Here is a 25,308-nt window from a genome sequence, read left to right as displayed (position 1 = left end):
AAAAAAGAGAGAGGAAGCCAAGAGTGAGACCCAGGAGGAGAAGAAGAAAACACAAGGAAGAAGAAAACGGACAATCTCTTTTTTGTGGAAATAAGGAAAACCAGGAAGAAGATGCGAGAGGAAAAAAAAGATTGGGGTAAGGAGGAAGAGATCTAAGTAACAGACAATTCCATTCGGGAGAAAAAAAAAGTTAGTTGGAGAGATAGATAGATCGATAGATAGATGGATAGTTAGAGAGGGAGACAGAGAGAGCAAAGGAGAGCTTGTTCATGCTTGCCTCCACCGCCTACCTCTCTCATTTCTCTTCACGCTGATAGACAGATAGATAGAAAGATAGATAGATAGATAGATAGATAGATAGATAGATAGATAGATAGATAGATAGATAGATAGAGAGTAAAGGCTAAAGGAAAGCTTGTTCATGCTTACCTCCATCGCCTACCTCGCTCCTTTCCCTTCAAGCTGATAGATAGATAGATAGATAGATAGATAGAAAGATAGAGAGTAAAGGCTAAAGGAAAGCTTGTTCATGCTTACCTCCATCGCCTGCATGCCTCTCCCTCTCCTTTCAAGCTCCGTCAGGATATTTTACTTTCCGAAGATTGGACGTAGAAGCGGCGTGACACAGCGGCCCTCAAGTCACTCTGGTTATCACGGCTCTTTTCTCTTTCCTCCCTCTCCCAGCCTCATCACATTCTTGCTGCACCTCGACGCCGCCAAGTCTTCCCTCACGATGCTCTTTTGATAGTTTGGCTTCCGGGGTCGTTATTATCATTCATCCTCTTCCTTCTTCTTCGTAGTTTGTGGCGGTTTTTTGTGTCTTTGGGGTTTCAGGCCTCATCAAGTTCTTTCTTTTTCTTTCCTTTTACGTCTTTCCGTCACTTTCTTTGTCGGATTCGGTTATTTAGCAGTGTTGCGGGAAGGGGGTATAGTGTGTGTGTGTGTGTGTGTGTGTGTGTGTGTTCGTTTCATCTCTTGTGCCTCTAACCTCTCTATCTTATCCACTTTTCCGGAATAAATACAAAATGATGTTCAAAATTACCGTACGATATCTGCTTGTACCAGTATACGGAACGAATGTCTTATAATAGTACGGTACAGCATCACGCTACGCTCTGTTATATTGTTTTTCAGGTACGAAGAGAGACCGATTAAGACGCAGCGCACCGTATCACAGCCTTGCCAGGGAGTGTCGCCTCTATCTCTACGCTGCTTCTGTAAACGGAGTCTCCACACAGACACACACGCACGGTATTTGTTTCAGGCACTCGGTCGGGTCAGTTAACTTGCTCAGACCCAGATTTTGCTCACGTCCCTTCAGTCTCCCCAGCTAGGGTTTGCCTCGTCTGGGAACAACCTGGGGAGCAATTTGCGAGAAGTGGAGCGTGCAGGCAACACACCTTGATTGAGCCTCACGGTGACTGCACGCGTGGTTGTTCCTGTTTGACTCGTGAAGGCAATAGTTATTATTTTCCCAACGGCATCAATCACTTCGCTTCATCAACTTGCTCTCACCTTCCATGTACAGTCTCTAACACACGATTTATATATTTTTTTTTTACTAATACAATCTGAAATTATGAGTTATAGTAGAGATTCAGCATAGTTGTGTAGACATGTTCATCTTACCACAGTATACTGCCATTCCCATATATTGTTTGACCGTATTTTTTTGTTTTGTTTCCGTTATTGCATCATAATAATTGCTCCTTTATAGAAAATACATACTGTGCGTCACGTTTCCTCATCAAGAAAGTTATTTACATATGTTCTGACGGTACCAACTTTGCTTGATTAATTTCATCTCCTGAAGGCCGTCGGTCAGTCTTGCCTGCGTCTCTGGCGAAGGGAGAGACGCAGAAAACGGCGAGGGTACAGAGGCAGTGAAAGATCAAAGGTGGAAATGTGATTCAAGGGAGAACTTGAAGGGATGGAAACCAGGTGGGAAGCTTGACATTTAGTATATATAAAAAAAAAAGCTTGAGTGCCCTGATCGCCTTGTGAATCGTCTTAACGTGGACGAGGGAAGTGTGAGGAAAGTTGTATAATCAGCTTTGCCAAATTATCGTACACACCGTATTGCATTTTCGTAGTTTCTGACTGATATCTATAGCAAAAACAAACAAACAAACATCAATAAATAACAGTTTTAACGCCAACTTTAATATTCTTTCGTTATTTGTGTAGGTACGAGAGTTTGAGGCTTAAAAATGATAAATACAATGTGGTGAATACGATAGTCTGGCAACGCTGGTCATATCCTTAAACATTTCGGAGTCCAAGCACACACACGACAAGGCTTCCGGAGGGGTTTTGGGCATTTCCAGGTGTAGTTTTAGGACCCAGGTTGTAGTTTGACCATACTTTCGTACCATGAACCTAAAACAATACTTATGTGAACCCGACTGGTCCCATTTTTGGCCTCTTAAACATTTTGGCATCCAAGCACACACTTTCGACAGGGCTTCCGGAGGGGTTTTGGGCATTTCCAGGTGTAGTTTTAAGACCCAGGTTGTAGTTTAGCCATACTTTTGTACCATGAACCTAAAACAACACTCATGTGAACACGACTGGTCCCATTTTTGGCCTTTGAAAATAGTTGATGTAAGAGGTGGAGGCGTCTGAGAATACTAACCTTTTAGGGTCATATTCTTAAACAATTTGGCATCCAAGCTCACACTTTTGACCAGGCTTAATTCTGTGGGGGTTTGGGGTATTTCCGGGGGTAGTTTTATGACCCTGTTGGTGGTAGTTCGATTATTCTTCAGTAATATGATTGTAAAAAAACTCAATAAAATTAACCCGAAATGACGACTTTTCGGCCACATACATTTATCAAGGCTTTCGTAGAGATTTTGGGCATTTTCAGGGGTAGTTTTATGACCCTGGTAGTAGTTCGACCATTCTCCTGTAATATGATTGTGAAAAAACTCATTCAAACCCGGCCAATCTCCTTTTCAGCCTTTAGAAAAAATTGTTCTTAAACATTTCGGCGTCCATTATAAGAACACACATTTAGCAAGGCTTCCGTAGGAGTTTTGGACATTTCCAAGGGTAGTGTTATGACCCTGGTAGAAGTTCGACGATTCTCCTGTAATATGATTGTAAAAAAAACTAATTAAAACCCGACTAATCTCCTTTTCGGCCATTGGAATGATTTGATGGGCGAGGCGGGAGCGTCTGAGAGAATACCGTTGAGTCTCGAGGCGGCGATGCGACGGAGAACCCGACCAGCCTCTTGCTCGTGCCCAGTCAGACGTTCAATTAGTCACGGCGTCGGCGGCTCAATTTGTCAGTCGGCGAGCCAATCAGCGTCAAGGGAACGAACGGTCTCTTCGTGAAGCAATCGACTGAGACGGTACCGGCTTGTGCCTCCCCAGGGCCGTGCGTGTGTGTGTGTGTGTGTGAAAGAGAGAGAGAGAGAGAGAGAGACTCACTCCGTGGAAACCGAAGCGCTGCGAGATGTGATTAGACAACAAGGCGTAGAGTAAACTTATTGTAGAATTTTTGAAGACACACAAAAATGGAAGTGACTATTGAACTACATGCAGATACCAGAGAAGTCCCAATAACAAAAAGAGAGCTTGACAGGGCAACATATTACCACCTAAACTGTTTACGGTGTGCCGAGAGGACAGAAAAAAAAAGAAAAAAAAAAAGAAGCTTAGCAGAATGAAGAAGGGAATCAAATATAGGATAGGCGTATATACCTAGGTAATTTTCGATCTGTAGATGATACTGTTCTTTTTAGCAAATCTCTCTCTCTCTCTCTCTCTCTCTCTCTCTCTCTCTCTCTCTCTCTCTCTCTCTCTCTCTCTCTCTCTCTCTTGTATTCGAGGATTTTCATTACCTGGAAACAACAAAATATAGACAGCTTTATCACATAACTCGGCAATAAAGCTTTGTCAACCTGGATGAGGAGATGAGATAACGAGAGACACAGGCCACAATAACACACTTGATGAGTGAAATTAAGTACTTGTGATATTTTGAATCTTATTAATATTCGCTAAGGCAAAAATGAAAGTTTTGTTGGATATTCCCTATGATGTATTTATACTTATGTTTATGGACGGATCACCTAGTCTGGACCATAGGGTCTCTACTGTACAAATATTTGAATATCTACTTACTAGATAGGGGCGCAGCCAAAAATACAATTTAGTATGTGAGCGACTGGTGTCAGAATGACTTGCCATGAGAAATGTAAAACACGCTGCACTTCACCAAGCATTTTGATGTATGCCCTAATTCACCCATCTTCCTGATAATAATTTATCTCCACAAAATTTCGGTAATGGGGGCGCGAGATCCACGTCCCTTCTCTGGCTGCGCTGCTGATAAAGGTATAACGAGTGCAGAGTTATTTTCAACTGATCGTCGGCTTCTTGTTGATACACTTCAGCTTCATATCAGGTTAAGAAGATTATCAGTATGTGCATGCTGTGTTTCATCAGGAGACACTGAAGACCTGCCATGTGCTGCTCATGAGTATGCAGCGATCGACAGTGCAGTGCCGTGTGCTCAGCACCCTGGAGAACCGTATAGCTATCACTGTAGAACACCTTCAAAAGTGAAACTCTCTGTGCTAGCGTCCGGGTTACCGCAGTTTACCTTCCCCAGGTTTATCATTTATCGACCAGCCTGAAAGGAAGAATGACCAGCGGGTTGAGCTGCACCACGGAGACATTGGTGAGAGGGGAGGAAAATTAAGAAGAACGACACCCATATGAAGAGGACAAGGAATTTTTTTTAGAAAGCATTATAGTATATGAGTTTGAAAATAAGGTAGAGTGAGAAAACAGAGATAATTTACTTACAAGTTGGAAAAAAGAGATCGAAGGGAAACTAGGTAGTAGAGAATAGATGTAAAACAAAGTAAGACTAGAAATAGCTAGGTAAAGGTAAAAATACATCCAAGAAGGAAACAAGTGTTAATATCACAAAAAACTGTGCTAGATCGGCGTCGCATGACCCTCCAACACCCCCCCAACTATTTATGTTATGCAACTAGGGGTTTAAAATGGAAAATGCTGAAAAGTAAAGATGGACCCATTATAAACACTTGTCTGCGCCACAACGGGCTGGGGCCCTATGATGAAGGACTACAGCACAGGCCAAGACGTAAAAAAAAAAAAAAAATAAAATAAATAAATAAATAAATAAATAAATAACAGTTCAAAATGCCATGTTGTAGGGTTCATCAGGGCTAACAAATGTCATTATACAATATATCATGTCTACAATGCATGGGTAAGCCAAGAAAACAACTTGAAGAGAATAACAAGAGGATGGACAATCTGTTGATTCGGGAAGAGATAAACAAGAATTGGTGTGAAAAGTCAGATTAGATCGAAGAGCTATATGTTAAAGTGTAAATACATCCAAGAAGAAATAAAAAAAATGAAAATGTAGACTGCATCAGGCTCTGTACGTGACACCCTTGCTCTCCTGACTCTTCTTTCCACCAAGGATGCTCCTGTCTCCCCTCTTAATCAAACTTGTCATAGCTTATTTCTCTCCTTTTTGTTGGACTCAGCAGGACACTCGCCCCAGCAGGACACTCGCCCCAGCAGGCAACAGCCTCAGCGGGTGCCGTTGCAAAGGCCGCGCCTGGCACAACACTGAGCAGCCCCTGTGTCGGTGTGTCCCGGGTGACTCAGCAGCCTCAGCACCCAGCACTCAGCGTTGACAGCCGCCGTGTGGGTATACCTCAGGGCCTGACAGATAAGATGCAGCTAGGAGTGTTGCTCGTCCTGCTGGGCGGAACGATGTAATGCCTGGCCCTCGTTGTAGCCAGCCCTGGCGGGCCTGTAGGGAGCCGTAGCGGTGCTGCCCCAGGGGTGACAGGTGGTCGGCCCCGGTGTATAATCGTAGAAGTACACGTTATAGTTTGGTAGTATTACCAGTACAAGATGGATAACTCCACCCGGCAGCTATTTGTTTGTCTTCAGCCCGCCTGTGGTGGCAGGGTCAGGGCTCACAGTGGCTGGGTGTGCAAGGGTACCATTATGGTGACCGGACTTACCAGAGTAATTATTTCCTATAGTGCTTCTTCCTGTTTTAGTGTTTATTTCTTCCATTTGATTGTTTCCTTTGTTTATATGAGTGTTTTGAGGCCTCATATGATGTCCAAATGAATGGTAAGGACCAATGCCCAATGTGACGAAATGTGGAAACGCAGGGATCAAGGGAGGCACAGCCTCACTGTTTAGAGCTTACAGGGCAAATATGGAGATTCACTACGCGCCTCCAATATTGCCTCCACGAGAATAATAACCTTTCCAAGGTCTCACATGCTGTTGTACTTTCTCTAGTTTTACCGGCGCATCATACATATAATAATAATAATAATAATAATAATAATAATATTAGGTTTATTAATGTAAGGCAGCCGTCAGGCTGAAAATATACAAATTAAATTAAAAATACAAGAAACTAATAGTAAATATGCTACACTAGAGGGAGGGAGAGGGTGGGGGGTGGTTTGGCAGAGCTTAAAATAGAGACATAAGGGAGAGGGAGGGTGGTGTGAAGGGGGCACTAAGAGGGGTAGCGGCGAGGTGCTAAACTCCACCGCAGCCCTTTGGGTATGACTGTCACTGGGCATTGTTTATCATCCGCACCATCGCGGGCACTGCGCTACGTTTGTAACGGTCGGTACGTGGCGCCCTGAAGGGGTTGAGTTTGTTGTGGTGTCTGGTGAAGCGGGTGGGAGGAGGCGCGTCGGGGGGCAGAAGGTGGCGAAGGTGAGGATGGTGAAGCAGGGAGATTCCGAATTTTCTGAGGGCGTCCTGGTGCCTGTCAGAGAACCTCGGGAGACTCAGGGTGGCCAGGGCATTGTCGTAGGTGCGGTAGTCAGGGCCTAAAATGACCCTGAATCCCCTCTTTTGAACCCTCTCAAGCTGCTGTTGTTGGGTGAGGGTAAGGGACGAAGACCATGCCGGGGAGGCATACATTAGCTTTGGCAATATGAATGATGAATAAATACTGCACAGCTCAGCAGCTGGCGCCCCCAGCGTCCTGAGTCTACGCAGCATGTACAGCTTGTAGGCGGCTGCTCTGATGGTGTTGGAGACGTGGAGCTTCCAGTTGAGCTGGTAGTCCACAGTGATGCCTAGTAGTTTGGTGGACTGGACGACCTGGAGGTGGTGTGAGCCAATAGACAGCAGCGGAGGTGGCACATCTCTCTTGGACGTGCAAATGTGCATCACCATGGTCTTGGTGTGGTTGATAGTGGCACTGTTGTCAACCGTCCATGCCTGAAGGTTGTCGAGCGACTACAAGTGATGATAAGAATTAACAGATATTACTCCTCTCCACTTCAACAAACTTAAAACACCTGGTAGTGGGGAGGGCTATGAAGACCAGGGAAATTGTGGGGTAAAAGCAGGTATTGCAATGATGCTGTCTACCCGAAATGAAGCGTTTCTGTGCTCTACTTATGGTGAAAATATGTATTATCTAAATAAATCCCCCTATGGCGGGGTTGTGGGGCAGCGCCATTTTGATGGATGCCAATGAGTGATTGTATCTATTTATGTTCATAAGCAGAAGGCATTATGTAGGGGGGTTCCAGGGGGGGGCAAAGCCCCCCTGGTTAGGATGGGGGTCGAGGGGGGCAAAGCCCCCCCATTAGAGGTTAGGTTATGTAAAGTTCGGTTGGGGTAGTAAATATGCTCCCCCACCCAAAAAATCTGATTTCCCATGGGTCCCCAAAGATTGTTAGGGAAAGGGGATTAGGCGTTTTCTTTACTTTTAAAAGTACTTGCACGGTAAAGATTCGTATTAGGTCCGTGCCAGTATCTCATAATCTACTTTATGAAACATCAGTATCTCTTCATATATCTTTTCTACAAACCTTCAACAGTCATGGAAACGCTTTGAAAATCCAATTCCAGGATTTTTTTTTACTCTTGAAAATAGGGGATAATGTTTACGAAAGCGCGTCGCCTCCTCTGCTGGCCGCGGCGACGCTGCAGCCGCAAAATAGCTCGCAGAGGGCTTAGGGTCGGGGAGCATATTTAAACTACTCCAACCGAACTTTACGACCTACTAACGGGGGGGCTGCGCCCCCCCTCGACCTCCCCTTCTAACCCCCCCTCATGTATGTGTGACTTATTTCAGCGAGGAGGTATTTCTCGCCACACTCGCCGCGGCCAGCACCAGAGGAGGCGACGCGCTTTCGTAAACATTATCCCCTATTTTCAAGAGTAAAAAAAAAGTCCTGGAATTGGATTTTCAAAGCGTTTCCATGACTGTTGAAGGTTTGTAGAAAAGATATATGAAGAGATACTGATGTTTCATAAGGTAGGTAATGAGATACTGGCACTGACCTAAAACGAATCTTAACCACTTGCGCTTTCATATTATGGTTGAGGGAAATGTATTTCGTCCCGTAACTATAATATGGAGGCGTAATGTCGTATTTTGGAGGCGCAGAGTGACTCGCCACAGTTACCCTTACATATATATTCACTTGCCTGTAGTACAATAAACATTTTGTGAATCTTTTGGGTTGAAAGTATACTTTTCAATTTCATCTTTACATTGACTGTTAGTATGCTGTTTGGCTGGTGTGGTTGCCCACTGTGTCTTTGAGAGTAAGGGAGCTTTGATGTGGTGTATTTTTATTTTATTTTATTTTTACATGATATGCCTGTCAGTTTGAAACTAATATATATTTCCTTATCTGTATAGATCCTTTCTGATTGCCACGATGCCGGAACCCAAGCCCTTTGAGCGCCTTCCCGGCAACATCAAGCCCCTGCACTACAATATCAAACTGCAGCCCAACCTAGTGAAGTGTGTCTTCCAGGGGTCAGAGGAAGTGGACATTGAGGTGAGGATTTATACATAACTTTTTATTTGTTATCTTATAAAAGCAGGTATATAGAAGTATAAGTTATTTGGTATGCACAAGTGGCTTACATAGTTTTTATGTGATGTGAATGTAGGATAAAAATTGAGTTATCCTGCTTGATGACTAGAAAAAGTTACCAGTAAGTGTAGATGATTTAGCCACTTTCCTTAATGTATGTGCATGGCAGCATCACCATCACTGAAATCTTGTTGCATATATGTTACAACTTTTTTTTTTTTTCAGATTAAAGAAGCCACAAAGCAAATTAAATTTAACACTCTAGAGTTGACCTTGCGTGACATCAAGGTCACACTCTCCTCTGGGGAAGAGCTTATTCCAGCATCAACAGAGATTTCCACTGTCAATGAAATGGCCATCCTCACTTTTGAAGAGACTTTGCCCATTGGAACAGCCAAGTTGAGTGTGGCTTTTGATGGAGAGCTGAATGACAAGATGAAAGGAATGTACAGAAGCAAATATACTTCGTAAGTGTTGCTTTGATGCTTGGCTTTACAGTAATAAAATTTGCTTGCTATTTAAAATTTAATGTGCCAATCTATTTTGCATATGTGACCCCCCACATTCGCAGATTTGTAAACTTGGGAATTTTCTGAAGAAGTAAAAGTATTTCCCAGCAGTAGATTTGTGCTCACTGCCTGCATATATATACTTGTGGAGTCATTCGCACCGTCGGTCGTTTCCTGCATGACAGCAAGCTTAACCCCTTCCCGGCGGCAAGGCAGATGTATGTACTAAAAAAAGAAAAAAAAAAAAAAAAAACTCTGTATAGACGCTGTCGACTTTCATCCATACATGTATATATAGATTCCCCGTAAGTGGGCATTCCAGATTGACGTCTATATATAGACTCTGCCGCAAAACTGAACAAACATTTGAATCTATATATAGATGTTATTTAAGTTTGATTGGTTATATGTATATTGATATATTTATATGAAGGTTTAGATTCTGTATCAGTGTAATCACTGACAGTAGATGAGTCAGAATCATCAAAATCATCCAAAAAATCAGCATCTATATCCTCAGCTACCAAAGAAGTAATTTCTTCCATCTTAAGAGGTCTCTTTCTCCTTGACATGATAGACTAATAATAAAATAAAATAGGAAAAAAATGCATAAATTCCCAGTGTTAGCGGATGTGCATAGCACATCCGCCACCGACAAAGCACAAGCGGTGCCAGTGACTGTCCTTGTGAGGCAATGTCGGTAAGTGTCGGGGTTTGAGATGCCAAATGACGATTTATTTTGTTAATTTTGTTAGTAGTAAGGAATCGTCTATATATAGACCATGCTACAATCTAGTGTGGGCAAATGAGAGCAAACGTCTATATATAGACGCGCCAACAAAAAGTCCCAATTTCGAAACATCTATATATAGATCCTCTGCCGGGAAGGGGTTAATCTTGTCACCAGCTGTTCCTGCTGCACCCCGACCTCTTACAACCTTACCCATTTTAAATTCAATCATTTTTTGTTGCATAGGCTATATTTTTAATGTTTTAGGCTGTTTTGAAGTGACGAAAAGGATTCCAGGAGTTGCTTCTTAAAGTACAGGCTGTGTTAGGGGGGTGTTAATAATTCATAGAAAATCAATGTTCGTGATAGTCTGTGTCCCCTAACCTCCAAGAGTGTAGGGGGTCACGTGTTTCAGTATTTGCTTTAATAGGTCAGAGCTATTTGTTTCTCAGTGGGATTGGGTATTCAGTTTCTTCATTGAATAGCCATGTCTTAGTGGGCTGGTTACACAAATGAATAGATGTGATTGGGTACTGCAGAGAGGGTTTTCATTTCATACAAGATAGCAGCAAAGTGACAATGTAGCATTTGGCTGGGCTATGAGACTTCCTCCCTTTGCACGAAACTAGTATTTTGGTGTAAAAGTCAGATAGTGAAATATTTTAGGATTACCTACCATGAAACACACAGTCAAAAGTTAAGACAGCAAAACTTTTTGCACCATTGTAATGGAAGAGGGTCAAGGTGGCAATAAAAGGCATCGATAAAACTCAAAAGTGCAGTTTCTCAGATAAAAAGTAATTTTTGTGTTTATAAGATGCAGAGGTTGTTAGAAGTGGAATCAAAGTGAGAGGGCATGTTTTAAGATATCCTGGGGGTTTAACAGACCTACAGGGGAGTCGAGGCACATGGCTGTAACTCAGCTGTGCCCCACCTATGCCCGTCGGTGCTTCCCCTGCTGGGATGAGCCTGCCATCAAGGCTATATTTACCGTCTGTGTCGTTGCTCCAGAGTATTGTGTGACACTGAACAACATGGTAAGTTCCACTCAAGCTCAGGTATGCAGTCTCATAGATTTTATTTGGATCAACTTTTAATACCAGGCAGTGAGGCTCAAGGTGTCTATTTCACAAAGATTTTATTCAAAAAGATTTTAAAATGTACTAATATTGGATTAATTGAGAATTATGGCAGCAATATGTCAAGATACTTGTGGTCATAAAGCCACTTAGCATGATACAAATTGAATATTTAACATAATATAGTACCATGTAACATACACAGTTGTTGCAAGGCCTCTGGAGCTGTGGGTTTTGACAAACTTAAGTTGTGACAGTTAAGTTGAGGAGAGTAAGAGTTCACCCCAAAGGTACCGTGTTTTGATACTCAACTCAGACTTTCAATTTCTGCCCCCTCTGCCCAGGCCACCACCAGCTACTATTATAGTTTAGATGAAATACAGATGAGAATCTGTTGTGAAATCTTGATAACTTATAGTTCAAAGGATCCAACCTAATATTGTTTGCTGGACTAAATATCATTATTTTCTGTTAACATTGTGATATGGTTGGTGGATGTAAATATAATCAAGGCTGGGAATCACCTAAAATTTTCTCCATGTCACAATAAGCTTTTTTATTGCAATAGTAGTTTGTGTGAAACCCCTTGTTTATTGCCAACCAAGTTGTTTGTTATCATTGTACTTAGGTGTGATAACTCCTGTAAATGTTCTCCAGCAGACTCAAAAAACTAATATGCTAATGGTTCCTTCATCCACTGAAATAGCTTTATATAATTATTGTGGTACTACTATTGTTATGCTCCAACCTTCAAAACTTTCACATATAGGCTGTACTTCAGCTTCCTCCCAGAAAAATTCCACATCATTTATACATTTTAAAAAAGGGAAGGCACAGCAGGAGGAAGAGAGGAATGAAGATGGAGGGTTTGAAAAGTTTAGTGAAGAGGGAAAAGAGGCAGTTTAGAATGGTAACAGAAAGGGATGAGGATGATGAGAGCAGTATGCTGAATGGGAATATTCTTGTTTTTAATTTTATATACCTATAGAGCCCTTACTTCTTGTTAATAAATAAACACAATCAAAACATACTGGATTTGGCTCATACACATAGGAAAGTGTGTGTTGTATGAGGGCAGAAAATATGAGTGGAACTTACCGTCCTGAGGAAAAGTTAATCCTGATCAGAATTCAGTAATAGATTATGTATTACCTATCAACCATGATATCTTGGAATTCAATCCAGTTTTATGTCCATATTGATGAAAAGCTACTATCTTGAAAGATGATTTTTGCTAAACTGAATAGGTACAGAATGATTTAGTTTTGGAGGAAACAGTGACCATCATTGATGCATTAAATTAGCAGAATGATTAGCGTTGCATGTACTGTTTTCTTGTTTCCATTTTGTTTTCAAAGAAGGAAATGTCCAGGTATAAATTTCACAACTCTTTATTTTATTGAATATGGTTGGAATATGGGTGGCCTGCATATTGCTTTTCAAAGTATGAAATCACAAAGTACAAATTATTGGTAGTTATTTATCAAAGGTTATACAGAGACTCACCTACATATAAACATTTATGTTGCAAACTTTTGACAATATGAACAATTTGCCCTCGTTGAAATATTGGGCGTAATGTCTGGTATGGAATCCATCACATGGTGACAAAAATGTAGCGAGGGAAGTGCCAGTGTGTAAGCAATAGTAAGCTACTCTAGTGGCTTTGTTCATGCCTGTGCTTGTGCTGTCTCCACAAATTCAGTATTGTTTATGATTTTTATAATCCCAATATGTTAGTTGTTAAGTGCAAAAGAAGTAGTGATGCAAGTATTGGCAGGTAATGTGAATCAAAACTTATTTACTAACTCATTTCTTCCTCAGATGTAGGCTGTGTCAAGTAAAAATCATAATTAGTAAATAGATTATTAGCAACATGCTGGTAAGTCTCAATTTGTTAAAAAAAAGTTCCCCATCATCAACAAAAACATGCTTTTCTATCCATGCTACTTCATATTTTACGTGTTTTAAGTTTTTACTGTAAATGTTTTATTATAACAAGGCAAGGCGCAAAGCACCACTTAACACACACTGAATGGGAATTTAGGCTACTTAAGCAGCAACAGGCAACTATTCAACACAACAATACATATGTATGACAAGTACTGAGGAAGGAGACAGGGGGAGGCGGTGTGAGGGGGGGGTGGATGCTAATGACGTCACACACTTGGCCAAGATGGCGTCTAATTTGAACTGCTCGTCCAGGATTTTGTTTTATAGAATCGAAACTTTCTCGTTAGATACAAGTATGGGTAGAGATCTGGTAGTGTTGTTGGATGTGAGACCTTACATTACCATTAATACCAAGATCCTTCTCTTAATTTTTTTGTGCGGACGTTTAAAAAGTATTAATTTTAATGACAAATTATTATAGATGTCAGGGTCCTCAGGTTGGTTCAGTTCCACTCATATCCTCACAGGGTATCTGGAGAGGAGCGGTACTCGGCTGTCACCCAGTTTGAGGCCACAGATGCCCGCCGCTGCTTTCCCTGCTGGGATGAGCCTGCCCACAAGGCTACCTTTGGTGTGACTCTGACTGTTCCTACTGATCGCGTTCCTCTCTCTAACATGGTAGGGCACAAATTTAAAAGGTGATGCAAAGTAATTAATTTCTGGATGTATAATATTGGGTGGGTATTTGTCATTTGATTGTTCACTAAAACATGGGCTGTTGATGATACTAATCTGTGTCACCTATGTTACTTTTTAAATCAGCACAGTACAAACATTATTTCAGTAGCATACATTTTTTGGCAGCTTTATCACTATTAATCAACTTCACCAAGTGTTTATTATATTTTCCTTTTCCCTAGCCGGAAATCTCAAGGGAACCGCATGAAAGTGATCCCACCCTTCAAGTAGTGAAGTTCGCCACCTCCCCCCTCATGTCCACCTACCTGGTGGCCGTGGTGGTGGGGGAGTATGACTATGTGGAGGACACTTCAGCAGATGGCATAAAGGTTAGTTTTGATCTAGTGAACTCTAAGTCCTCAGCTAACAGAGGAGCTCTATAGCTCTATTAGAGCAGCTGATTCTGGCTATTAGTGATTTAATATTCAGTTTGACAAACTCTAATCCAGCTTGTATTGGTATAACACGTTATGTATGATTCACTGAAATGGCAGTTAAAAGTAATAGTTATAATACATTTTAATGGTATGAAGGTATATTACCAAGTTCATTAACCTTACTAATGTAAGAAACTTTTTTTTCATTTGAATATATTTATTTAGGATGTATCCCTTAGATATTTATCATCCATTACAATGAATCTCGGTCCTTTCCTCCTACCTTTCACATGCATCGCTTACGTGTGTCTGCCCCTCAAACAGCAATATTAGTTTTTGCTTTTTCATTACATAATCATTCAGGTGAATTATTTTTAGTGCTGGTTGTATAACAGCCACTTGCCTGTAGTATACCATATAGCTGTGCTAAACTAAATACACTCCTAAAAAGTTTTCTAAATAGGCCTAGAAATGTGCCATATTACGGGCAGAAGAATGATGCCTTAGTAGTGTCTTCAGATAAAATGGCATTGTGTGCTCATTTACTAACCTCTTAGAATGTTCATGTATCATCCCTGATTAACTTAATTAATCTGCAGGTGCGTGTGTACACTCCAGTCGGCAAGCAGGAGCAAGGGAAGTTTGCTCTTGATGTGGCCACAAAGGTGCTGCCGTACTACAAGGAGTACTTCAACATTGCCTATCCCCTGCCCAAGATTGACCTCATTGCCATTGCAGACTTCTCTGTTGGTGAGTGATATCTCTTTGTCTCTATAGCACTTGAGTTGTTGTTATTATTATTATTATTATAATTACAGTATTTTGCATTATAGATAGACAGATCTGAGGAACAGAAAAACAGTGGTCACCATTGTTATCCCAGAGTCCCAAACTATACCAGCGTAGCAATAAAATTTATCATTCACGCAAAATAGTTTAACAAACGTAGTTTGCTATTCCCACAATAGTTTGACATAACTGCAGATTAGATCTTTGTTCACTTAGCCTATTTCAATTATCCTCCGCTTATCCTCCTCCGATATGAGGGCGTGTGATGATGGCGAGGCATTGTTCTGCAAGGGAAATTATACATATACATACTGTTCTGAAGGTGGATACAGGCCTTACAACGTACACCGATTAGCTGTCTGACTACAAAGCAAAATACTGTATCATTCTTATTGTTTTTAATTATTGTTATTGTTATTTTTGTAATTCTTGTGAACAGGTGCCATGGAGAACTGGGGCCTAGTTACCTACAGAGAGACCTGCCTCCTGGTGGATCCCCACAACACCAGTGCCAGCCAGCGGCAGTGGATCGCTCTTGTGGTGGGGCACGAGTTGGCTCACCAGTGGTTTGGTAACCTTGTTACAATGGTAAGTTCATAAATAGACCAGTAAGTCTCTCGTTTTCTCCAAAATGTTCAATGCTATATATCTATAAGTGTAAGTATATTCAATATTGGCTCCATTTTCCATAACAGGAGTGGTGGACTCACTTGTGGCTGAATGAAGGCTATGCAACCTTTGTGGAGTTCCTCTGTGTGGACCACTTGTTCCCTGAGTATGACATCTGGACCCAGTTTGTGACTAACACTTACATCCGGGCCCTGGAGCTGGATGGGCTCAAAAACTCTCATCCTATTGAAGTACCTGTGGGCCATCCTTCTGAGGTGGATGAAATCTTTGATGACATATCCTACAACAAAGGTGCATCCGTCATCCGCATGCTGCACTGCTACCTTGGCGATCAGGTAGGTCTTCCTTCTCAATGTTGTCATATACTATTATAGGCAGACATAAAGTTAAATATCTCCAGTGCCCTGCTCCCTCATGGGAACTTCCCTCTAGGGGGTGGCCATGGCAGAAGTGTCTCCATCTCTCCCTATTCTGGCACTCCTTCTCAGCACACTCAGTCCTGCTACTTCCAATTTTCTCACTCCTTACTCGCTCACCCAATTGATCCACTTCACAGCTGGTCTTCCCCTCACACCCCCTCCCTCAGTACACTCGTACACTCGTACTTGTACACTCTTCATAAATTCATTCTCCTTCATTCTCATCATGTGTCCAAACCATCTCGGTGTACCACGCTTCACCCATTCAAACACTCCACAATCCACGCCTTTCACTGTCACACTCATACCAAATCTCTCATACACGCTTCGTTTACTTTCTCTGTCCCATCCTGAAACACCACATGCACCTTTTACATAACTCATTTCCACTTCAAGTTTTCTCAATTGCTGCGCTGCATTCCATGTCCATGTCTTTGATGGATATGAGGTGTCTAGAGCTCGAGGGGTGGAGACACCAATATGGCAGATTTTGAGTTTTCGCCAGTTTGCGCTAGATGGAAGCACTGTGCAACCCTCTGTGAACGTGAAAATGGGAAATGCTGCCTTGTATAGGCCAACCGGCCTCTTGCAGACTCCTTACGTTCTTATGTTTTTATATTATCAATATTGTAGTAATTTAATTGAAATGGGTTTTCACAATCCACCTATTTGTCTCTGTCTTGTCTTCAGTCCATGCCATCAGAATCTTTACCATTTTAACTAATCATGAGTCTTGTGAAGAATACAAAAATTTTGAGAATGTTTTAATTTATTCTAAAGTTTATGATATTTCTTTCAATGTCCAGGATTTCAAGTCAGGGATGAACAAGTACTTGACAAGACACCAGTATGGCAACACCTACACAGAAGACCTCTGGGCAGCCCTAAGTGAAGCCTCCAACAAGCCTGTCGCGGAGGTCATGAGCACCTGGACCAAGCAGACTGGGTTCCCCATGATATCTGTTAGTTCTCATCAAGATGGGGATAACAGAGTGCTCACATTGACGCAGCAGAGGTTCCTTGCCGATGGCTCTACAGGTAAAGGATTACAGAGGATTATGGAGTTACAGCCTTAATTCCAGTGTTTCAAGGAGATTCGGAATCAAAACATTTGTAAACTCAGTGGTTGGCTTCACCACATGATATAAAGAAGGGCCACCTTTAAGTTGATTTTGCACCCAAGGGGCCCTATGCCTAGGGGTGGTGGTCTTTGTACTGGAGTCATCCAGTGAAGATTTTTTATTTTTTTATAAATAAAGGATAATGCATATTTAAATCCAGAAGCCCTCCCCCCTTATTTGACTCCATTATTTGACATTTTGCTCTTTTGATATTCATTTTCACATACCCTTTTTGTTGTTTTGACATAAAAGTCCCATCATATCGGCATATATATCTTCATATTGTGCGCCAGAAATGCCTGGCACCAAACAACTGATCTGATCTGTTTAATCAACTGGGCTGCCTCTTCCTCTTCCCTCTATCTTCATTCACTTTTTCAGTCTCTCAGTCTCCATTATTAGGCAGTAGCAAAGGATCATTATCAATAAATATAGTGTGTAAAAATTTACTCCTGTTGGTGGTGGCAGTGCCGTCATGACTGATTACAGACACGGGTGAGCTGTGTGAGAAAGCCTCACCTCCTTGCTCTTTCCTCATTTGTCTGGCTTTTCCCTTAGCCCTTTTTTTGTCTTTTTTTTATTTCACCTTCAATATCACTTTCTACTGTGAATTAGCTTCATTTTACTGAAGCTTTCTTTATTTTTTTGTTGAAAACATTGCATCCTTATCACCATGGCACAGAAATTTGTTTACCTCAAACTCTTAGGTTAAAGGTCAAGCTCTGTGACATGACAGCCAAGACGGTGTGCAAGACATCTTGGCAAGGATTTGTGCAACAATTTTAAATTAAGGTTCTGCCAGAACAGAAAATGGCATAATTGCAATATTCTGCAGAAATTGTTGGTCTGTCTTGACCACCAGATGTGTGTTGTGGTGTGCTAGACAGACCAAGACAGTCTTGAACCTCAGTGTGACTTGCCATAACACTGTCTTGTTCAACTGACAGGGGGAATAGATTTTAATATTTAAAAAAAATATGCATATATTTTATATTCCACAGGAGAAAACAATATGTGGATGGTGCCCATCAGTGTTTCAACTGAGAAGAATCCATCTAAGGTAGTTGCAGAAGTGTTGCTGGAAGGAAAGTCAACTTCAATTGTTCTTGATGGAGTTTCTGCGTGCACTTGGGTGAAACTTAATCCCGGAACTGTTGGATATTATAGGTAAGTTTTGCCGTTTCCTTGATTTTGTGATGTCAGTCAGAATTTAGTCTGTTGATTTATGAATCTAATATGAAATGCACATCTAATGCAAAAAACAAAAAACAAAAAACAAAAAAAACAGTTTTAGGTAGAGTTTACCCGTTAGAAGTCAACCACATATATATACATGAAGCCCATGTTTACTATCTGCAGTCTCTTTATCACTTGTTACAGATTTGGGATTCCCTCTAGCCACATCATTTATGTTTCTGTTAGTGTCTAGCATATATCAGTAGTTTCCCGCCATTTGGACACACGGGTAAGCCACCCCCCCACCCCCTCACAATCCACTCATTGCTTCTTGCTGCAGCACTTGCCTCTAAGTCACAGAGGCAGGCAGGGGTGCAGGCAGGGTAATATTATCAACTGTTCATCTTTATTCTCCAGGATACAGTATCCTCCTGAAATGCTTGCCCAGCTTATCCCTGCAATCAAGAACAAGCAACTTCCACCTCTTGATCGCCTGGGCATTTTTGATGACCTCTTCTCCATGGTAAGTAAAATCCCAGTGAGAAGATATTGAATCTTGTAAAACTATTATCCTGTATAGATTTTACCCTTAAGGTCAGATACTGTCCAATAGTTTATGCAATTGTAATAATCTGTCACATTTTCACATGAAGGGCAAGACTGCTGTCTGATGTAATGGCATGGGTGTTTTTCTTAAATTGACTTCTTTGTGACATAGTGCCTCTGGTCTCATTTAGGTTCAGGCTGGACACACCAGTACTGTTGAGGTTCTGAAGGTGCTGCAGGCCTTTGAGGATGAAACTGACTACACTGTGTGGTCTGCTGTGCACAACTGTGTTGCACGACTCAACCAGCTGCTGTCCCACACGGACTTCCATCCCAGCTTTGCAGCCTTCGTCCGACATCTGTTCTGTAAGATAAGCCAGCATCTTGGCTGGGAAGCAAAGCCTGGGGAAAGTAAGTGTTCCCTGTCTTACATCACAGTATATGTAAAAAGGAATTTTTACATTTATTTGAATAATATTGTGGATGACTGGTGTACAACATATATCAATCATAACCACTCTACCTGAACCTTACTTTGGGGTCATATTCTCATATTCTTTTTTGTATCAAGGTAGTGCTCATGATAAGTTTCTACCAATAGGTACTTCCTTTTTTTAATCTGATTCAAAGTATACTCTCATAAATCCCATTTTTCTGTCATTTTCCATATATCTGATTGTATTAGTATTTCAGTAATATTTTCAACAAATATATAGTCGAATCACTTGCTCCCCACTTTCCAGAACACCTGGACACCTTGCTGCGGTCACTGGTGTTGGGGCAGCTGGGCTTGTACGGGGAAGAGTCTGTTGTGGCCGAGGCCAAAAAGCGTCTGGCGGCTCATGTGGCCAACACCACCACACTGCCTGCTGACCTGCGCTCCCCTGTGTACAAGACTGTGGTGTCTCAGGCTGATGAGAAGACATATGAGCAGATGCTGAAGGTGGGCAGTTTATACATCATAATTATTCTCAGCTTCCTTAGAACAAATACTTCAGAAATCTGAGTGGAATAACGTAGGAGCCAAAATAGATGGTGAATACTATAACAACTTTAGATTTGCAAATATTCATTATTCAGTTGGCAAGACAAAAAAATAATAATCAGGAACGAAATACATGAGGGTAAAGAAACATATCCAGGACAAATGATTAGTCCAACCCCCTCAACAAAAATAAGAAAGAGAATAGGTTATATTGCCATATAACTAGTTACTTTAGACTGCAGTGACATTGTTTTGCTCTTCAAATATGTTTATTATTTATTTTAATGATTGATTTAATATTAATCATAACAATGAACACCCAAACAGGAAATTAATGTTAGGGGTGTAATATGTCATATGCTCAAAATAAAATATTTGGTATTTGTCACAGATAATTATATTCCATCAAAATATTTCAAACATGAGGAATCTCCATCTCATTACTTAACATGAGGGTTTAGTTTTTTGCATCCTGTGTATACTACTAATGCCAGTGAATAACTCGTGTGTGACGGTCCATTGCAGCTCTACAGGGAGGCTGACCTGCATGAAGAGAAAGACCGCATCTCCCGCTCCCTGGGAGCCACCCGAGACCCCAACCTTATTCAGCGAGTCCTACAGTTTGCCATGTCTGTAAGTTTTTGCATATTGCCCATGTGTTTCGTATTATCACAAGAAAGGGTCTTTGAGAGCTAAATTTGACTTGATTATATGGATAAAATGACCCAGATATATGAGTGGGCAAAATACCTTTTGGCTCTGTTAGAAGAAAGATGATGTGAACGACATTAGAATTTTGGTTGTTGCAGTTGACACCATTTTGTGAGAAGGAGGCAGTTGGTTGGCATCTGGAGGTGTTGAAGCCATTGGTAGGAAAAGCTTGTGTGTCCAGATGGATATACAAGCAGACAAAATGGCATATTTGAAACCAATTCATTGGCAGATGACAGTGAGCATTTCAGTATTGGTGAAGCACAGTCATGGTTGACTTTGAAAAAAAAAAAAAAATGTTAAGCTAAGAAAAAGAACAGTTTTGGTAATTGAATACAACAACTATAAAGTGATAATAGTATTTACAAAGAATAGCAATGTATTTTAAGCCCTTTTAGACAAGGCGGAAATATGGATGTATTCTAGATTGGCAAAAGAAGAAAAAATTTTCATACTTGTGCAACTGCCCACAGAGTGAGGTGAGGAACCAGGACACCATCTTCGTCATCATTAGTGTGGCAATGACTGCCCCGGGACGCTCTGCTGCCTGGGCCTTCTTCAAAAAGAACCATCAGGAGCTGCTGGACAGATATGAGGTGAGAATTAAATCATGCACTGTTTTATCCATGAATCATATGCTATATACCTGATATATACCACTGGTAGCTTTCCTACTTTGTGAGAATATGGTCAACAAAGTACGTTGCCAAGTGTATATTCACAAAGTAAAAACCATGTATTAAAGGGTGTATGGGTGACACCTCTTCCAGTACTCACATTTTTCTCAGCTTTTGCCCCTCATTTATAACCCTGAAGGACCATCCCCACTGTCACAATCACTGCTGACGATGGGAATGTTCTTCTTGTGTTTCATGTCTCCTTCTGCCTTAAATCATCAAAATCTAGAGCAGAAACAACAGATGTAGCATCATCATGTTTTTGTGCCTGAGTTGATGTGTCTGAGTCCCATGGGTCGCTTTTGTGTGTTGAACATCTCAGAAATTTTGTTATTAATCCCTAAAGGACCAGAGGCAGCTAGAGCCACTTTACGGGGCGAGGACTGGAGACGGTTATAACAGCCTTGCTATTTTTACGCCAAATTTAGCTACTTTTCACTAATTTTCTCTGGAGTTGGTTCAGCTACTCTGTCTGTCTCTCTCTGGCTCTGCTTCTGGCACCGCAAGCAGCAACAGTGACACTGACTCGGCCAGTCGATTCCTGCCCGCACCCTCCCGCCCTCGGACCTCAACACCATGTGTATTACCTGCCCGCTAACCACACACCATAGGGGCTGTATTGCATGGAGGGAGCTTATATTATAGTCTAGCTTGCGTAAATAGAGCTTGGGGCACCCGTTTTCATTACGACCTAGCCATGGCCAAGCAGTCAAAACGGACGCATGGAAGGCAAGAGGCTGTTCCTGCCAAAATTTTCTCCTCTTCAACTCACTGTCTCTCCATAACCATGGCATGTAGAGACTTCTGGATGGCATCATTAGAAAGAGGAAGACTTAATAGTGAGGGCAAAGTCTGTTTCATTTGCTCATTCATTGTAGGTTAAGAGTAAGGAATGTGTGAATACAGGCTATTTTCGGTATTTAGCGCTGGAGGGCCGGTCCTGGCAGCAACAAGATTACCACTTCTGCCGGTCCTGGAGGGGTTAATGTCAGTGTCCTCTTGCTGATACCATCTCTGTGCTTATCAGCATAAAAAAAAAAAAAAAGAGTTAGAATAAAAACAATAACATGCAGAAGGCCATATCAACTAGTCACTACCAAACTGAGTCACTGGCCTGGTGAGAGCCTGTAGCAGCTGGTGGAGACTAATCCTGCCATCCACCATACTGAATTTTGGAACAGTGTGAGTCAGTAAAATCATGTAATTAAAACCCACATACATCATGGGGCGACGGAATAGTTGAATTAGACAGTATTTTAATTTTCGCATGCAATTGCATATCCTAAAATAATTTTCTTTCTTTGAAGGGAGGATATCTGGTCACCCGGTTGATACGCTACATCACTGAAAACTTTGCTAGCGAAGAAATGGCATCAGAGGTGGAAAACTTTTTCCGAGACAAGCAGATTCCTGGCACGGAAAGAACAGTACAACAGAGCCTGGAGACCATCAGACTCAACGCTGCCTGGCTGCAGCGTGATCAGGATGCCATCAAGAAGTACCTGGCAGAGGCCACACAGTAATGAGGCTGTGTCACTGCTGCTACCATTATGACCTCTAGGTATATCCTTTTACCCTGTCTCTTTCTTTATAGGTTTTATATATATATATATATATATATATATATATATATATATATATATATATATATATATATATATATATATATATATATATATATATATATATATATATATATGTAATCACTTTCTCTTTCCTAAAACACTTGCCACCAAGTGAAAGGGTAATTTTTTTACTACACTGACTTTGTTCTTTATCTCAGTTGAAGGTTTCATTTTAAGAGCCTCCGGGCGGCACTCAGTGTTATTCAAATGGTACAGGCACAGGCCACGAGTGGATTCAGAATACCTCATGGAGTACAAGCTCACTAAGGCTGGGCCGATAACTGGAGTATAAAGTGTATTATCTGATAATGTAATCCTGAATGGTTAAGTAAATGCTAAGTAAGATAATATCATTTGTGATCAGTCTGTTTCTCAGTTTGCTAAAAATGAAAGCTATGTACTGACTTCCAAAGACTGCTCATGAATAGCCTACTGTGGAGTTAAGCATAGGCTACTATACTGATTGTGCATCACAATATGCTTTACTAACATTTTATGAAATTCATGTGGATCATAATTTTTGAATAAAGGAAACATAAAGCCTTGTCATTTTTATCAGATACCTCATAACACTCATCCCTACATCTGTCATCTTAATCAGTTTGTGTCTGCACCATTCACTACTTGGAATGTCACCTTCAGAAACAACCTGGCAGGCAGGCTCAGCATTGGGGCAGCATGCCACATGACATTATAGGTGAAGTTGACATTGATGGACTATGCAGGTAACATGTCTTGATTCAATTTCACGGAGAAACTGCTGGCCTGATAGAAATATATTCCAGTGATATTAGTGTATGATTCTGCAATGACCTGTATTACCAAGCATCAGTCTGCCTCCAAGTCACTACTTGTGTCATGTCTCACAGCTATTAAGTAAGACAGCACAAGTGATATAATGCTGAGAATTAAACTTGGAAAGGAATAAAAATAAGTGCAAATATTATAGATTATTTTGGGGCCTCACTGGATGAGAGAGGGAGAGGGTGTGTGTGTAAATGATGTGTGTGTGTGTGTGTGTGTGTGTGTGTGTGTGTTTAAAGAATGGGAGAAATAGGGGGTGGAAAGAACATTGGCATGCTTACATCTTGCTCCTGACGAGGCGCCGGGGGGAGATAAGACATTAGCGAGGACAGAGATTTTGCAAACTGCCGTGGGGGAATACGTTGGCGTTAACACTGTTAGATACATTCATAAGGAACAACCAAGGAGTGCAACCCTTGCCTGCTCCCGCTGTCTGCATGCATTAACCGTCTTCAAGTTGTATTGTGTCCAAAACTGCAGACTTCCCGTGACTTCTGGCATCTAGCCAAAAATATCCTCCAATTTCACTTCTTCCTCTTTCCCTCCTCTCCTTAACCCTGATGGCAGCACTGCCGTCTCATCTGTCTCTAAGGCTGAACTCTTCGCTCAGACTTTCTGTAAGAACTCCACCCTGGACGATTCTGGGCATATTCCTCCTACTCATCCCCCCTCTGACTCCTTTATGCCTGTTATTAAGATTCTTCCAAATGATGTTTTCTATGCCCTCTCTGGCCTCAACTCTCAGAAGGCTTATGGACCTGATGGAGTGCCTCCTATTGTCCTTAAAAACTGTGCTTCCGTGTTGACTAACTGCCTGGTCAAACTCTTTCGTCTCCGCCTATCAACATCTACCTTTCCTTCCTGCTGGAAGTATGCCTTTGTACAGCCTGTGCCTAAGAAGGGTGACCGTTCCAATCCCTCAAACTACCTCCCTATGGCTTTACTTTCTTGTCTATCTAAAGCTTTTGAATCAATCCTTAACCGGAAGATTCAAAAGCACCTTTCCACTTCTAACCTTCTATCTGATCGCCAGTATGGGTTCCGCAAGGGGCGTTCTACTGGCGATCTTCTTGCTCTCTTAACTGACTCTTGGTCATCCTCTCTTAGCCGTTTCGGTGAAACTATCTCTGTTGCGCTAGACATATCGAAAGCCTTCGATAGAGTCTGGCACAAGTCTTTGCTTTCTAAACTGCCATCTTTCGGATTTTATCCCTCTCTCTGTTCCTTTATCTCTAGTTTCCTTTCCGTCCGTTCTATCTCTGCGGTGGTAAACAATCACTGTTCTTCCCCTAAACCTATCAACAGTGGTGTTCCACAGGGCTCTGTCCTATCACCCACTCTCTTCTTGTTATTCATCAGTGATCTTCTTTCCATAACAAACTGTCCTGTCCACTCATACGCCGACGACTCCACTCTGCATTATTCAACTTCTTTCAATAGAAGACCATCACAACAGGAAGTACACGACTCCAGACTGGAGGCTGCAGAACGCTTAACCTCAGACCTTGCTATCATTTCTGATTGGGGCAGAAGGAACCTTGTGTCCTTCAATGCCTCAAAAACTCAATTTCTCCACCAATCAACTCAACACAATCTTCTGAACACCTATCCCCTATTC

The 25,308-nt window shown here is 41.5% G+C and overlaps 1 protein-coding gene and 1 long non-coding RNA gene across 6 annotated transcripts in view; one reads left to right on the top strand and one right to left on the bottom strand.

Annotated features, from left to right (window-relative positions):
• The first annotated feature begins 5,534 nt into the window (after positions 1-5,534).
• Positions 5,535-23,427, top strand: LOC127009506 (puromycin-sensitive aminopeptidase-like). Of its 5 annotated transcripts, none has more exons than XM_050882620.1 (16): positions 5,535-5,702; positions 8,701-8,842; positions 9,107-9,348; positions 13,620-13,770; positions 14,013-14,159; positions 14,807-14,957; positions 15,436-15,584; positions 15,692-15,961; positions 16,852-17,083; positions 18,168-18,333; positions 18,760-18,865; positions 19,080-19,299; positions 19,632-19,831; positions 20,399-20,506; positions 21,058-21,180; positions 22,569-23,427. In XM_050882620.1, exons 2-16 carry the CDS (start codon positions 8,720-8,722, stop codon positions 22,782-22,784), a joined length of 2,604 nt encoding a protein of 867 aa, XP_050738577.1. In that variant the 5' UTR covers positions 5,535-5,702; positions 8,701-8,719; the 3' UTR covers positions 22,785-23,427. The 5 variants fall into 5 exon arrangements, with proteins under 5 accessions (XP_050738577.1, XP_050738578.1, XP_050738580.1 ...); XM_050882621.1 differs by having other exon boundaries at positions 5,562-5,706; XM_050882623.1 differs by lacking the exon at positions 5,535-5,702 and adding an exon at positions 5,718-5,773.
• The window catches only part of LOC127009507 (uncharacterized), a 51,407-nt gene continuing 47,291 nt past the window's right edge, over positions 21,193-25,308 (bottom strand). Inside the window, exon 4 of the long non-coding RNA XR_007762026.1 lies at positions 21,193-21,486. This is a non-coding gene — a long non-coding RNA (uncharacterized LOC127009507). The remainder of the gene's footprint in view (positions 21,487-25,308) is intronic.

This window comes from Eriocheir sinensis, chromosome 41 (assembly GCF_024679095.1).
Source record: "Eriocheir sinensis breed Jianghai 21 chromosome 41, ASM2467909v1, whole genome shotgun sequence".
Taxonomy (NCBI): Eukaryota; Metazoa; Arthropoda; class Malacostraca; order Decapoda; family Varunidae; genus Eriocheir; species Eriocheir sinensis.
This window is presented reverse-complemented; position numbering and strand designations above follow the sequence as displayed.

Excerpts from the sequence above, each read along its gene's own strand:
- LOC127009506 (XM_050882623.1), top strand. The coding sequence starts at position 5,733 with ATGCAGCTAGGAGTGTTGCTCGTCCTGCTGGGCGGAACGAT. Across the intron at positions 14,958-15,435 it reads CATTGCAGACTTCTCTGTTG|GTGCCATGGAGAACTGGGGC; the intron begins GTGAGTGATATC and ends TCTTGTGAACAG. Across the intron at positions 20,507-21,057 it reads TCCTACAGTTTGCCATGTCT|AGTGAGGTGAGGAACCAGGA; the intron begins GTAAGTTTTTGC and ends AACTGCCCACAG.